This window comes from Populus euphratica, unplaced genomic scaffold (assembly GCF_000495115.2).
Source record: "Populus euphratica unplaced genomic scaffold, PopEup_1.0 scaffold865.1, whole genome shotgun sequence".
Lineage (NCBI taxonomy): Eukaryota > Viridiplantae > Streptophyta > Magnoliopsida > Malpighiales > Salicaceae > Populus > Populus euphratica.
This window is the reverse complement of record NW_011500725.1, coordinates 62,547-79,553: the sequence shown is the minus strand read 5'-3', so window position 1 is coordinate 79,553 and position 17,007 is coordinate 62,547. Positions and strand designations below refer to the sequence as shown.

The following is a 17,007-nucleotide window of genomic DNA, read 5'->3' as shown; positions in this document are numbered from 1 at the left end:
AAAATAATAATAATTACCATTTCATAAATTATTTCAAATAAAATAAGTAACAATTAAATGAATGAAGATCAAATTTGATAGATAAAAAAAATTAATTAAAAAATAATAAGGAAAAAGTAAATAACAATTATAAAAATTAGGGCCAAATTTAATATAAAAATCAAATTATAAGGGATGAAATTTAAAAAAAAATATTATAGCAATCAAAAATTTAAGAACCAAATTAATTTGATATAATTAGCAAATAATATGACATTTCTAAATTTCTCATGACTTTCAAAAAGTATTTTCTGTCTAAAATAAAAGAAAAATACTTTTCTAGAAACTACACTAATTTTTTTTTATTGAAAAGTGTTTTCAATTGACTAATTTTTTTAATGACAAAAAAATATAAAAAAATTCAAAAAATTATTTTCTGTGAAATAAACAAGGCGTGAATTACATTTTACCTTTCAAATAGCTAGAAGATACATTATCTATATTAAAACTAGAAAATCTTAAAAAACAAATAAACAAAGTAATTAATTGATAAACTCACATCAAAATACCAAAATAAAACAAGAAATCTAGGAAAATAAATATTTTTAAAAAACATAATATAAAAAAACAAATATATTTAATTGCATTTCCTAATCTTACGGTCTTCTACCAAGTCTTTATTAACTCATTATAATTGTATTCATGAAAAAGATGCGTAGTTTTTCATCTAATTTCTTATCAAGATATCAATCATTCATATATGGTTTCATTTATAAATGTTTTGTAAAAATTATGTTATATTTTTATCAATTATCCAAATTATTTTTGGATCAATTAAATTAAATAATTCATTTTAAATTAATTTTTATATTATTTAATTTAAAATTTAAGTTAGATAAGAAGTCGAATTGATAAGTTTTAAAATTAAACTATTTAATTGAAGTTAGTGATATTATTAAAAAATCTTCATTCTTAATATTTTTTTAAATTTAGAAGAAAAAAAGTCCAAACTTGAACAGAAAAAATATTATTCCTTTAATGTTAGATAATATTCTATATTTTCATAGCAAAACTTGATTTCTCATCACGTGAATTTAGTTTGAACTCTTAATTAGCATTTTCTTTTCTGAATTGTTGATTTATATAAATGAATTTAAAGCTTGAAACTTTTTTATTATTATTATTATTGTAAGAATATCAATGCAGGTAAAATGTTTCCCCCTTTTTTTTTCCAAAAAACTATACAAAATAATAAAGAATTTTTATTTTATTTTACCAGAGTTTGTATTTACTACATATTTTCATGTAAACTAAGCAATACGTATATCATAACACAGGAGGGAGAGATAACACCTAGAAACAATCGATCTAATCGTACTACATCGTTATATATTATTTAAAAAAAATAATTATTCTGTGTTACTTTCCTGGAAGCAATAGAATTTTATTGTTGACTTATTCTGCATCCTGACCAGCCTATGATCTATTATGATCAACAAATAGCTCATTCTGTAGTCTAGATTTAATTCTGTCATGGATAGATGAACGTCTTCCCATCATTATTTGTGTGCACTTTGAACTTGTAAGGTTGTAGTCTAGATTTTTTTATTTTTTTATTTTGTTGCTGTTCTATTTAGTGTCTGCCTGCAATATCAGCACCTTAACTCAAAGATCTAGTTCTGCCAGGTTGGGTTGCTGAAATCAAGGCTATCTCTGCCCCCATATAAAGTCTCTTATTTATGGACTTCTCTTCTCCTGTTACTTGTAGAATTCTTCTTCTTTCTTTCTGTCCAATTATCACTGGAAAACTCCCTCTGGTTGCCGACTTATAGCAGCTGCACACACTCTGCCGCCAGGAATTTCTGCTGCTGCCGATTTTTTTTCGCTGATTTCTGCTCTACCTGGTTACTCATCAGATCCATGGTGTAAAACAGGAAATTGACATGATTTTTGGATCATTTATATCTCTACATATAATGGTTGATGTTATAATATAAAAGAGAGATGAAGACTTGTAGAGAGAGGAGTCTATTAATGATGGTGACATCCATCAAAGGGTCCAAAAAAGAAATAAAGACCTGGAATTACAGTTTAGTTTTCAAGAATTGTTGAAGTTCCTAAAACTTTTTGGATGAATTAAAATCGACTTTGAGGTTGGAATGAGTTTGCAGAGGCTGTTAAATTTGCTACAACTAATTAAGTTGCTATTTTCGTCTTGCGCATGCAAATCTTACATCAGTGGAGAAAAACTTAATAGAGAGTGGGTAATGCCTTGCTCAGATCACGGCAACACTTCACGGCAACACTGCAATTTAGACTTGAATAAAATTACTATTAGAATCAAACTGGCTATATCATTCTCAGCAAATCAGAATTTGTTTTTCCCCGTACAAATGCTATCTGTTTTAGCAGGCAATCTTCTGTGAAAATCTTGAGAAAGTGCCAACTTTCTGTGTATCTTAATCAAAATGATTCAACTAGACATCAAAAAGTGGCATCTGAACTTCATTTTGAGACATTGTTGAATCATCAACTGTAAACGAATGGTAATTAACAGGTCAAATTAGATTTATCCTGGAAAAATATCTTCACCATCCAAGCAATAAGTTTGATTTCTCAAACTTTCTGCCTTTAAAGTTGGGTTGAAGTCAACATTATTATGGAGACGAAATGTTTTAGCAGAAACTAAATTGGAAATATCGTAATCCATCATGTTCTTAGAGCATGTACTGACTTAGTTAAAAACTAACTGCGAAAAATATTTTTTTTTTTTTTTTAAATGCTATCAGAAAATATGCTGTGAAGTGCTTAAGAACTCATGTGTCCCTCTGGATGCTTTTCATGCTGTGGTAAATCCTAAAACCGTCATTTTCAGTGCATCCCATGCTACAATGTCTTCAGATAGAAAGGTAAGATCTCTCAAATCTCTGCAGATCCAAAATTTCACTACAAAAATATATAGAACGATGTCATTTGATAAACAATACAGTGATTGCCATTCAATTGTCATTAATTTGGTGCTTCTCTCTTTATTCTTTGCAATAACTTTCTTTTGCCTGAGATTTGGTCCGATGGGTTTATCCCACGGACCAAATCTCAGGCAAAAGAAACCCTTTCTACCCCTTGAATTTCATATCCTATTTCCAAAGGTAACCTTTAAAAGAAGTGTCTTTCTTCATGCAATGGTCACCTTTTCTATGTAAGTTGGAATTCCAACATTCATTTTCTTTCTTTCCATTAAGATACAACTGAAAAAAAACATGCTTGGATCATTCAAAACATACATGCATTATCTATATACGTCCAATCCATAAAAAACAACCTTAACTAGTTTTTTTAATTTTAATTACAATTGTAAAAAAAATAATAATAAAAGGATTGGTGGATTCACTGTGCATCAAGACGCGAGTCTCTATTCATTCATTGGAGCAGCAGTCCATTTTGCCTCACGGTCAACTAATCTTGCCTGGCTTTTTTTCCATCTGTTTGGGTGATGTTAGTGGGCTTTGGGCTGGGAGCATGATTGTTTTTATTATTGGGCTGTTGTTTTCTTTTACTTGGACCTGTTACCTATTGCGTTTGACTCGAGTCACATTTATGGATATATTTCACTTTGTAGTTATAATTTGGAAACAATTAAATAGGAGTTAAAAAAATTATTTTATAAAAATTATTTTTAATTAAAAAAATATATATTTGGTTAAAATTATGGATAAAATTAAAGTTGAATAAAAAATAGTTTAATGTGTTTGATTATAAAAATATTTTTTAAATTGAAGTTATAAAATAACTAAAAAAACATATATTAATATTAGTAATTTTTAATTAAAATATTATATCATAAAATAAATAATATTTTATATAAAATATTTTTTATTATTTTAATAATTATTTGTGATTTTATCATATATAAAATTTATTTAATAAGAATTATCGTTTTCATGTCTTTATATAAAATATTATTAAAATTATAATTAAATTTTATAAATGTTATTTCTTCATAATACTTTCTTTTAAATTAAATAATATTAAATATTAATTTTTAAATAAAATACAGTCTCTATTAATTCATTGGAGCAGCTGTCCATTTTGCCTCACGGTCAACTTATCTTGCCTGGCTTTTTATCCATCTGTTTGGGTGATGTAGCTGGTTTGGGCCGGTAGCATGATTGTTTTTATTCCTGGGCCTGCTACCTGTTGCGTTTGATCATTTTGCATCTGCCTTCACTCTGCCTCTCTTCACGTGGTTTCCCGCCCTGCCCTTCCCTCTCAATTGAAGCCACCAATGGGAGTGCATCTCTTTGTCCCTTCAATTTACAGTGTTGGCGGGCCTTGCCAACTTTATTTTTACTGCCATCCCTGGCTGCTATTTCGGCTTGCTGTTTCTGGGGGTGGGTGCTGATTGGATGAATTCTGGGTTTGATTCACCGGTCTTCCTCGCTTGATTGGTGCTCTGGGATCGCTGCCCAGGAAAGACGCTCCCATCTTGGCAAGTTGTGCAGGATGTTCAGGGTTTGGTTTTGTTGGGATGGGCGCTGGACGAACGTCCTTGCCTCTTCAACTGGATTTGGTTTCGATGGCCCATTCCATCAAATTTGATTGATGAGTTTAGGTATAATTTTCAGCTTGATTTGAGTCTGATTGGGAGACCTATAGAGGATTCGCTATGCTAATCTATCTCTTCTCTTTACATGGTTTTGCATTCGTACTTTCTCTCTTCTGCTCGGTGGGGTAGCTCTATTGGAATTCAATTTACCGTCGTTGGTTTTTTTATTGTCTTCCAGGTTTCCATTGTTTTTTCTCACCCATTGTCATCCGAATTTATTTATTTATTTAGAGTTGAATTTAGCTCAGTGATGTTATTTTCTGCTTTCTTTCTCAAGATTTCGGCTCTTTTGACGACCTTTTGCTGGCGCAACCACCTGATGTTCCATGGCTTAGGTTGCGTGATGTTGCTCCAGTTCGTGATTTGCGATTATTCTCTATGATTCGTAGTTTTGTTTCTTTTCAGAGACCCTGCTGGTTTGTTTTTTTTTTTGGGAAGCACTTTTTGATTAGGTTTAAGAGCATGTCTGAGCTTCCTCCTATTTTTGATCAGTGGTTCTATGATGTGCATGTTTAGGAATGTTGTGTGTGTTTGATTGCCTTCGACTAGGCACGATCGAATAGCCTTTGTCAGGGTTATATGACCCTTCAGCTGGTTGTTAAGCAGCTATGGTTTTCCTTCACTGCATTCATTTTCGTATAGCTAAATGTTTTTCTCAAATAGTGTCGATATCGACTTTGCCTGGGTCCATCTTTTATGTTGTTGTTGTTGAGGATGGTTGCATTCCGATAGTGGTCACTTACCTATTCCGATAGCGGTCACCTACTTTTGTTCTATATTTGCTCATGTGCTGTTCATTATCAGGTTGTGTCATTCTTCATTGCTTGCTGCATTTTTTAGCTGCAGTAATTTCTTCTTTTTTTCTTTGGCCTTCTGCTGTTGTGTTTCTTTAGAATCTGTCTCTACAGATTAGTTTCTTCGCTTTTCTTTTAAGGATTTTGCTGCTTTCTTAGTTCACAGCTTGTGAAAAAAAGAGTGTGCTGACACCCTTTCATCAAAAGCTAGATAGCATCAGCTCTTCAGTTAGGTCTGCTGAAACTTCGTCTGCTGTTACCTGCAACACCTTTTCTTCCAGGTTTGTGTCTGTCCTTTCTCATTTCGATTTGGTTCTTATATTTTTTTAAGCTTATGTCAAGAAAGCTTCCTATCAAGTGGTCAGCCCGTAACTTTATTTTGACCTTAACTTGGTTGGTGCTCCTGCCTTTTTCTGCACTGTTCCTGCTGCGTCATTTAATCCAGGTTAGTTTCTTTTCCTGTTTCATTGATCTGCTCTTTACTTAAGGGAAGGAGGGTGTCATTTAATGTTTGTTAACATTAGTTAAAGGACCCTAGAGTAATGCAGGGAACTCGGGGAATAGGATGAGAAGATGAAAACCAAACACACGAGATAAACAGTTATGTTCTAATGTTTAATTGGAATTAAATTTAAATTTAATAAACTTGACAATTATATTCCTCTATGAGGATCCCAATCTATCAAAATTGAGTTTCTTCTTAAAATAAAGTGCATTCAAGTCTTCATTCCCACACCCCCCGCCAATTGTCCTTGTTGTTTTGCAGCTCACAGTAAATTAGGTGCCTCGAATACTTCAATTCACTCCACTGCTGCTGCCATCAATTCCGTTCTATACTATGAAGTATGAGCATGGCTGGCTAGGAGGATTTGTGGGTATTTTAACAAATTAGCATGTTGCTTCTTTGATCTAGGTGTTTAGTAAAGGAGATGCCAGGGGAAATTATAAGGGTGGTCTTGGCATCCGGACTGCTAGAGAAGCCATCTTTAGATGGCAGCAGAAGAATTTCCTCTTTGGCATACTAGAATTCCTGCAGACATTTGCAACTACCGAGTCACACAATATAGGCTATTAAGTTTTAACATTACAGTTAATTGCTCTAATTCTTCTTGGGCACATTACCTTCCTTTCTCTAAGAGTTGGCTTGGAAATACTTACTATCTTTTAGATGAAAGCTAAACATCTTTTCCTTGCAATAGGAAACGTGGGCACCAGACCATGTGTCCACACTTTTGAGCAGCCCCGTCAAAATCCCATGCTCTTTTTTCTGTTCTTCATGGAGTTCAATTGTCGGTTCTGCTTTGCCAGCATCAGTCTCCTTCACTAGCCACATGCAGATCTTTTCTTTTTATTTCATCTGGTTTACTTTTGTTATGACGGTTTCAAAACTGTTGTACTAGCATTGCAACCATTATTTGCTCTCGGGATGTTTAATCCTCTTCCTTTATGAATTGTTCTGGCAGCTTTCTAATAGCCTACTACATATGGTTGCTCAGTTCAATCTCAACACTTACAATGTTTTTAGACTTAATTTTATTATTTGTTTTATCATCTTCTAGAACTATACGCCTTATGCGGCATCGCCCGGGCAATTCACCTAGGAATTATATATGTGAACAATATGTTTTTAACAGTCAAGCCCATGTGCCTTCTGCTGAAGCTATGGCACCAAAGCTGGAACAATGTTACTTAGCCGTGGTCTCTTGCATTGCTGTCTATCTGTTAATGGCAGCATTATCTTGGTGTTGATTTGTATGTTTTTCAATTCATCAAAGTTTAACTTATCTAGGATAAGTCTAGTTAGTTACATTTACATAACTGCTTAGAGATTATGGCTGTTATGTTTCTTTTTCTTTTTACGATTTTGTAATGTTTGATTCCTTCTATAAATAAAATACAAGGGGTGGCAGTAACCGTATGAGACTATTCTGCTCTCTGTTCTCTTTGCTGATAATTCTGTTGTTTGTTCTTTTTGGCTGTTCATCTGCTTAAACAAAATCCTGTTCTTTATATACCAGTTTTTCTACACCTTCAAGCAGGGGACTGGTAGGTGCAGTCTCTCCAAAAGCCTTCACCAAATCAGAACAAGAAGCTGGATCATCATCACCTTCACATTCTGTCTTGAGCTCCATTCCCATTCCTCTTCTATGCCATCCGAAGCAGATATCAACAGCAACTCACAACGCTCATAATTCAACATGTCTGGTCGGTCAGCATGAAAAGTCTTATTGTGCCCAAATTGGCCTTGTAGGTGAGCTGGAAACCTGGCCTTCCTCTTGTTTTGAAGTCCTGTAAATTGTGGACTGCCACCATGTTGATCGGGATTCTTTATGTGAATTATAAATGAGCCCTCACGTTTGATGTTAAGCGACTCTTGAGGCTCGTCTTCCTAGTCTTTTGATGGCAATTCTAGCCTGCACACCAGATGAGTATGCATTCTCTTGCCTGGATTATTGTGCCTTAGTATCCAATAAATGCCTTCTCCTAATGCTCTTGCTGGATACTTGTGCCGATACCCTCTTGTCGCAGCAGTGTCATATTCCTCTGAAGTGCAACAGGTAATTAAAATTTATGATCAAATTGATGTCCATGAAACTGCAACAAAACTCAATGCTGACTACGTACCTCCTTTAAGAGCATGCATTCTTCACATCTTCTAGTTTTGTTGTGAACAAGTCCACAAAACCCAGTATGGTTGGCTTCTTTTACTTGGATCTGGAAGACTTTTACGTCCCATTACCGTCAACCTCAACAAGGGCTCTTTTTCAATGTTCACTTCCTACCATCGAGGTGAAAAAGAAAGGACATCCATTGCTCTAGCTACCAACTCTAATGTAAAACTTTGAGAGAAAAATATAGGGTGTGGTCTTCTCTATAGCAAAAATACGTTTCACATTATTAAATACATATTTCTTAAGTATTTTTTTATTGGAAAATATATTTTTTATTTTTATTGAAAAACACTAAAATAATTAATTTAATATTTTTCAAAATAAATAAATATTTTAAAAAAATGTTAGTTTTGGTAGACGTAAACTTTGTTTGTTTTTGTATTTCAAAAGTGTTTTTAAAAAAAATTTAATTTTTTTTAATATGATTATATTATTTTGATGAATTGATGTTAAGAATATTTTTTAAAAAATTAAAAAATAACTGTAATTACAGCTTATTTCAGCTCTTGATCGCTGGCTTGAGCCTGGAGCCTTTGTCAATCTATTACAATTAATTAACTGGTTTCCACGCCCGCCTACACTTCCATTCTTGCCTGCAGAAGATGATCAGTACTTGAAGAACCTTTTTTAGAAGCAGAGCAAGGGGATTGCTTCTCTTCAACCGGTCTCTCACCAGACTCTGGCCCTACCACCAAGTACAAACGTTGAACATCATCAGGGCTATGAGCTTCTTCTTTCTCGACTTTCGGCCTATAGAAGAAGAATATAACTTTTCAGTTTTTCCATAAATAAAACCACTCGTGAGTGCGTAATTACATAATTTTTCCTAGACGCGTAACAATAAGTTCCATAAATAATAAAAGAGAAAGAGAGGCAGACCTGAATCTCAACCTGGGCCTCACTTTTAGACTTGACTCCCTCACCTTGACCCTTTATTTTATCCGTTTCCTGTTCTGGATTTCAAGTATCAGAAGAAGCTGATGAGTGCAAGACTGAGAAGTACTGGTGTTGTTTCTTGCTCTTTTCTAGCTCACTCTCTCTTTTGTTGGCCAGTTTGGTTAAGGACAAACGAGGGAAAAGAAAAATGGGGTTTTCTTGCTCCTTTCTAGTTTACTGACGGCGAATTGAAAGGGAAAAAATAAGATCAAGTTCATTAAAATGTATGGATTGGTATAGTTTAGGACTTCTGGTACAATGATAAATGTGTGCAAGTGAGAATTTTGATTTTTCCCATTGTTTGCCAGATTTTCAGAGTAGAGTAAAATTACAGCATTTGAGTTATGCGAGGTATACATATGGTTTGAAACCTTTTGCTGACAGCAGAAAAGGTACATGTCTGAAAAAGTTGTAAAATAACAGCATTTGAGTTATGTGCATCATATATATATATATATATATATATATGTACATTGAAAACCCAAAGCAACACAAAATTCCCAACTTCATATTTCTGCTGTCAGGGGCTAAAATTGCTTATTGGATGGATTCTCTGTAAACCCCCGTAAATAAAAATAAATAAATAAATAAAAACTCAAAGTTGTTCTTTTACGAATGTGTTAAATTACGGGGTGTGGGTTGTTGTAAAACCAAAGAATGAATTAAAGAGTTGTTAGGCAGCAATTTTACTGGTCAAGGTAGCTTTACTCTTAGATGGCCAAGTTAGTGTCGAAAGCTTGTGTTCAGTAATGAAGATTACAAAATCCAAATTGCAAATGTATCAAGTAGGTGCAAACATGTGAATCTTGACTACAAGTACGGTTTTTGACTGGGACTTTGGCTCAGGGGAAAAGAGAAGAAAACAGCAATAATTTGTCTCAAAGCTTCATAAATCACACAGATGATAGGCATGAACAGGATGGTGGTTTAGTCCTGTTTCTTATCCTTTTTAAACTTATTTGCAAGTGAATGCAGGTGCATTTAAGGGGTTTCTGATGATTAGCATGCTGCAGATCAGGAAAAACAGATTTAGAATGCCAGCACTTCCTTCAAAAGTGGTTGACATCATGCCGTGTACATGGCAGTTTGTACACAATGAGGCCCCTCAGCTTCTCTAGTTAGAGGTAACCTTCATTTTCATTTTTCTGCAACTAATTGAAGTTTGAATAGACTTTGTGAAATCAACCATATTTTTATCATATAGCTTTTATGCCTTATTTTAGATATTCAAGTACTTAAAGAGAAAATAGAGAGAGCCGTGAATTAATAACACAGTGAGAAGAACATTATGTAAGATGAAGGTAGATTTATGAGGCAAAACGTACAATAATTCTTCAGAAATTTGGAGTACATCAGCATAATCATCTATTCTGCAAGAACATAGTGATAAGAACATCATCAACATATATAACCTCATAAAAATCGAATCCTTTAAAGTTAAATAACAAAATCAAATATAAAATAAAAGAAGTTACACAAATGAATTCATATCCATACTATATTAAGCTCTTCTATCTTCGTGATAAGCTGCCAGGTCCATCTATTTTCTTACATTTTAACAAATATACTTCAGTCTAGAATTATGCCGGTCACACATTTATCCAGCCTGACAAACACTAGTCTGCACAAGCTTCAAATAACCATTCCATGGTTTCCTTCAATCTTCGAGGTCCGACTGCACATATGATAGTTAAAATAGCCAACTTGGTATTAGTTTTGGAAAGATAAACAACGCTAAACTACAAAATACAGAATGAATCAACTGGGTAGATAAAACATGTCAGGAAAATGGGATCATTTCATAGTTTCTAAAAATGTATAGGAAGCATATTCAATTCAATGAATACAATTAAAAAAAAAAACATATTCCAACATGAAAGTCAGTGGAAAATATCATTATCTAAGAAATTTCTAAAATATATTTTCAATAGTTTAACTACCTTCCAAGAATAATGTTCTTAATCACCACTAAAATTTATATTTTAAATCATTCCTATCACTACTTATCTAAGTTAACATTTGGCTTTCTAAAGAAATTTTTTTTTTACTTGTACTAGTTGGAGTTAGATAATTTATTATCATTATATCATTTATTAATTTATATTTTATATAAATTGGAGCCAAGTTTGCCTTTTTTCTTTTTTAAATCTTGGGGTCAACTAAAGAGTGTTTTTAGCTTTAATTGTATTTTCTACTAAAAAGTGAATGGTTTGTAACCTCACTAATAATCTTATTGGTTGTTATTTAAATGTGAGTTTTATCAATTGGTTAATCTTAAGATTTAATGGTTTTTTTAAAGTATCATAATTGTAAATAGAATTGATGATTTTAAAATAAATAATACTATATAGATAAAGAAAATATCTTTAATAAATGGAAACAATCTTAATAAATATAGGTTAAATTATCTTGTAAGAATGATATTATAATAATGATTGAAAAAATGTAGGATGGCTATTGATTTTATATTTTGATACATCATATTCCACGTAATCAAATTTAGGTTATAATAGAATGTTTAAAATTTAGGTTAAGATAGAAAAAAAACAAACAAATCATTTATTTTATGAAATGTTATTACAATAATGAGTGATGGTTACAATAATAAGTATAAATTTTGATAACATAATAAAAGATTATTAATGGTTTTGATTATGATTGATAGTTAATTTTAAAAGAATAAAGTCTAATTATTGCTTTCATTGATTTGAATTCTTTGAATGGTTCTCTCTCCTCTGCATACTACAAAGTAACGGAATAATTAAAACCCCAACTTAACTGTACACGTGTACATTATCTCTAATAATTGCTTTTGATTAATATGTCTAAAGAATGCTGGGATATGAGAAAATAACCCATTTTTAACAGAATGAAGTCTAATTCTTGCTGCTGCTGCTTTCATTATTTTGAATTCTTTAATTGGTTCTCTCCCCTCCCCGCATACCTACAAGGTAAAGGAATAATAAAAATTAAAAACCTATAGATGGGGGCATCCCCAAATCCACAATTTCTGAGATATGAGAAATCTTGGGCCACTCACAGCCATTCTCCTTGCTGCAATTTTCTGATAGATGGGGGCATCCCCAAATCCACAATTTCTTTAGTTTGGAGAGGCGTTGAATGGCTGTTGAACTTGGCATATACTTGAGATTCTTGCAATACCCAATCGAAAGAGATTGAAGAGAAGAAAGGCTGGCCATCCATTCTGGCAATGCTTCCTCAAATCCCTCCCCGTTGAAATCAATTATACACAATTCCTCGAGGGCAGTGAGGTGTCGAAGTTCGTGGGGTACACTCTTCAGTTTATCCCATCCCCATATAACTAGGGATTTGAGGGACCCACTCAAATTGAGGTGTTGGATTGAGTTTAAAACTCCTGCAGGAAAAGCCTCCATCTCCTCTGAGAAACCACCGATGCCCAGTCTCTCCAGTTGGGTGAGGCCGCCTAAGCAATCATCCCATGGGATATCACTCAAACAGGGACACGTGGTGATTGCTAAATAAACAAGAGAAGGCAATTGTCGTAAACCATGCCAATCAAAACTGATGAGCTTATCACATGATTGAATGGTTAATCTTCGAAGCGAAGACAATTCTTGCAAATCACTGATATGGATAAGCTCTCTCCAATCCTGTATCCACAATTCCTCTAGAGATGCGCAACATTGTAGTCCGCTTGGAAGAGCTACCAATTTACATTTCCGAATAACCATTGCAGTCCGCTTGGAAGAGCTCCCCATTTACATTTAGTAATAGCCAATTCCTTCAAAGAATATTTCAATTCTTGAAAATCACCAGGAATTGACATCAACTCAGGGCAGTTAAATATAATCAATTTCACCAGAGCTGTGCAGTGTGGTACGCTTGGAATGGATGCCAGCTTTGGACACCCGAATATACTTAAAACTCGAAGAGACGTGAAGCCATGAAACTCACCAGACAAATATCTCAGTTGATCACATCGGTCAATTTTAAACTCTACAAGAGATGAAAGACGACATATCGGAATGCTTTCCAACTTTCGACACTCCTCAATGCTCAACTCTTCAAGACAGGGAAATACTGCAATAACTTCTCCACCTGGTACCATCCATTCTTCAAGACCATGCATCCTGGATAGAGCGAGTTTTTTCAGTGCTGGAAACAGTACTGCTGCGCTGTCACCGCTGCTATAGAACTCATTGCCTATACATTTCACATTAGGCATTCCACTCATCTCTAGAATCTTAAGGCGAGGAAGACATCCAAGTGTTGGGAGTTGCCTCAACTTGCTGCAGCCATTCAATCTCAGCACCATCAGATTATTGAGTTGCAATATCCATGATGAGAAATTTTCACCTCCATAACCCTCAATTGTCAAGCTTCTTATGTCTGGGTGAGGCTGCAGGCCTTCCAGCACATCCTCGCTATTGACACTGCTGTTACCTTCATCATCACTCCATTCAAACACCAATTTGTGCATTCTTTTTTCACGCAGTTTTGCCTTCTCAGCTTCTTCTTTGTCTCTCACTTGCTCAAGCTTGCTTATCTGCAATTCTCCTCTCAGTTCATTCAAACATCCCAGCTCTTCAACCATATGATCTGGACCCACAGCAAATAAAGGCAGAGTTTGAAGGCGTATTAAGAGTCTCACCTCAGCTGGCACTAGCTTTGGATCATCAAAATGCAGATGTCTCAAGCTCACCAAATTCCTCATCTTCTTGGGAAGCTTTTCTAGTGACTCGCAATCAGTGAATCTTAATGTTTCCAAATGGTACAGCTTGGTGATGGATTCCGGCAATGCTCTGATAGCAGTATCCGAGACATCAAGATATCTCAAATGTCTCAGCTTGCAAATTGAATCTGGTAACTCTGTGATATCAGACTCCTGCAATTTGAGAGTTCTCAAGCTTTTGAATTTCCAAGACCGATTAAATACATCAACCATTGAGAAAACAGTTCGTAATTTTCCAGCATCAACCGTTGTTAATGCTACCTTAACATCCCCACAGGATTTGAGATTTAGATGACGAATATGAGATGCACCATCAACGGACGAATCCTCCTCCAGATTTAACACTTCTGATTTTGAGACTTGCGATGCAAGATCATGCACAAGATCATGCATCTTGCAACTTGTTACGATCTCACACTCATTCCTTTCAACATCCTGGAAAAAGGAATTTGCAAGCAAGTCATTGAAACACTTGTTGCCTTCGTCTTCCATCCTCCCATTTGATGGCCTGAGAAAACCTTCAGCCATCCAAAGTTGAATTAGCTCTTCCCTTTCAATTTCAAAATCTTTAGGGAAAATGGAACAGTATGCAAAACATTTTTTCAGTGTTGGCGATGACAGGTAATCAAAACTTAATCTCAATACGCGCATAGCCTTATCTCCATCCGGAGAATCCCAAATTCTACTGTTTAGAATTGACTTCCATTCCTGCGTCTCCTTTTGGCGCAGTGTTCCTCCCAAAACTTTAGCAAGTAATGGAACTCCTTTTGGCGCAGTGTTCCTCCCAAAACTTTAGCAAGCAATGGAATCCCTCCACATTTCTTTGCAATCTCTTTTCCAATAGACTCCAAGTCTGAAGTTATTGTTTCTCCTCCACCCCTGATCACCTTTTGCTTGATAATGGACCAACAGTGATCATCTGAAAGTCTCCCTGGCTCGTGCTGAATCCCACGAGAAGACTCCATCATGTCTGCTACTTTTTTACTGCGGGTTGTAACAACAACGGCATTCCCATTCTTGCTGTTAATTTTTAACAGTTGGTCCTTCAACTCATCCCACTTCTCAGGGTCTTCATTCCACACATCATCAAGAACAAGAAAAAAGGTCTTGTTTTCCAGCTTTTTCTTGAGGTTTTTAAGAATTGCATCAAGACTGTCCAACCCACCCGTAGCTTTGTCAATCACTTGCAACATTGCTCCTAAAATCTTTCCATTATCAAAACCATTAGAAACGCAAACCCATAGAGTCTCATCAAATTGTTTTCCCTCCCTCACTACTTCACAAACCTTTTTTGCTACAGTAGTCTTTCCAAGGCCAGCCATCCCCACTATAGGGACAACCGATAGGACATGTTGGTGTTTGGTCAAGCTAGTCAGCATATCCATAACTATAGAAACATCATCCTCCCTTCCTACAATTTCTGAGCTATCAAGGAACGAATGTGTCCCTTGATGTTGGTCCCAGCTAACTTCTTGAGCTCTATCTACAGGTTGAGATGTCGACTGAACTAAAGCTGCATCTTTTCGAATTTCATCCAGTGCTCTATTGATCTCCTTAACTTTTAGACCCATATTCAGACGGAATGCAACAGGGTTGTGCAGTGAAAAGAAGTCACGTAGCTTTCCCTTCTTTTGGTCTTTTCGGAGAATCTCATAAGCAAACTTGTCTAGAACATCTTCAGCAACGTAAGCTACACCTTGTAGCTTCTCCAGCAAAAGCTTCGCAGACTCGTCTGTTACGGGCCTTCTGGCTGCATCTTTAAGAGCTTTGATTATGGTCACGGACTCTTCGAGCTTTTGCAGCTGTCCCTCCAGTCCCCAAGCAAGTCTGATCCCTTCAGAAGCTATGGAAATGACCCTTGTCAAAGTCACCTCCACGGCAAACGTAAGAAAAGGCTCTCCTGCCATGTTCTCTTGTTTTCTTTGGGAAACCAAGGAAGAAAGATTGAGGAAAAGAGAGAGAAGAAAAAGTTGTGAAATAGAGATGAAATGAAGCGCGTTTTGGAATGGGGAGATGCATTCAACTTTAAAGCAGAGGGTCTCTCCTTTACTGTATCAATTAATTGATTGCAGCTGGCAGCATCTTCCACGAACCACTGCTTTCAAATTAGTCGTGCAAAGGAGAAGAAAATGACCCTACCTTCTTATCTTGAGTGTCCATATCCATCAAAGCCTGTAGACAACTTGAAAGCAGAGGGTCCCTCGCTCTCCCTATATTCCCTTGGCACGCACAAATGGACAATGAATCTAAGAAAGTAGTGTCAGTACATAGACTTCGGTTGTGTGTGAAATTAGGATTGAAGCTATATTTTTAAAATTTTCGAATTTTTTTATTTGAAATTAAATTTTATTATATTTTTATATGGTTTTAATATATTAGCATTAAATTTGTTGAGCCATTTATTATGTTACAGCTCCGATTGCTTTAGGGATAATTAATATAATTTGTGAACTCAGTGATTGCTCGTTTCCTTCCTTCCTTTTAATAAAATCCCACAGGCGGCTCTGTCGGCAAATTGTATTTAGTTTAACTTTTTGCAGATTTTTCCTCTTACATTTTTCGTAAATTTCTTCCTGCATTTTTAGCAACAGAACATCATAAATTTCTCACTGTCAATCTGTCTCACCTAAGGATATTGCGAGACCTTTCGTCGTCTGCATATGTGGCCAGCAACTCCCTCGTCCTGTGTTCACATTAAACCAAGGACAGATTCAAAGATGAAGCAACTTATTAATCTATATGTATTGAATTTCCGTAATTACTCTTTCTAGAACACGAGAACTCACAATAAAAATTACAAAATTACACTGTACCAACTCTCTGTCTAATGTTATTTTTAAAAAAATAATTTATAAGTCTTCTTCCAAGTCTTTCTTTCTTTTTTGATGCGGCAAGTTGTTAAGGACATGATTTTTTTAAAAAAAAAAAACATATTTAATCTCATTTCCAAATCTTCTATTTTGTGTTCAATAAATGAGTTCATGTTTACTGAAAAGGGTGACTTTCTTTCCTAATTCCAGAAAATGGCAGCAGGGTTTCTTCTTTTCTTTCCAGAAAATGGCTCCTGAAAGGATTGGACTTGCTTGGGGATTGGAAGGCCAGCAGCAAAAGCTCTCTTAGGAAATGAGAAATACTACGTGCTATTTAATTGTTGGAAAATTATTTTTTTAAAAAAAATATTTTTAATATTTAATAGTATAATATAAAATAAATTAAAAAATATTTTTTAATATTTAATTATATTATAAAAAATAAGCTGAAAAATAACTTATTAATGTTTTATTTTTTCAAGTTTATTAAAATAAT

At 34.7% G+C, this 17,007-nt stretch overlaps 1 protein-coding gene, 1 long non-coding RNA gene and 1 pseudogene across 2 annotated transcripts in view; all 3 read right to left on the bottom strand.

Moving 5' to 3' along the window:
* The window catches only part of LOC105116156 (putative disease resistance protein RGA4), a 20,517-nt gene extending 4,818 nt beyond the window's left edge, over window positions 1-15,699 (bottom strand). Inside the window, exons 1-2 of the mRNA XM_011013357.1 lie at window positions 14,501-15,699; window positions 13,099-14,453 (exon numbers count right to left, since the gene is read on the bottom strand). Of these exons, the coding sequence (XP_011011659.1) occupies window positions 13,099-14,453; window positions 14,501-15,608 (2,463 nt within the window). The 5' untranslated portion in view covers window positions 15,609-15,699. The remainder of the gene's footprint in view (window positions 1-13,098; window positions 14,454-14,500) is intronic.
* On the bottom strand, window positions 5,007-6,139 carry LOC105116152 (uncharacterized). The gene is made up of 2 exons (XR_840478.1): window positions 5,863-6,139; window positions 5,007-5,533 (listed from the first exon to the last, which is right to left on the bottom strand). It is a non-coding gene; the product is annotated as an uncharacterized LOC105116152 (long non-coding RNA).
* On the bottom strand, window positions 6,731-8,638 carry LOC105116155 (uncharacterized; annotated as a pseudogene).
* Window positions 15,700-17,007: the final 1,308 nt, after the last annotated feature.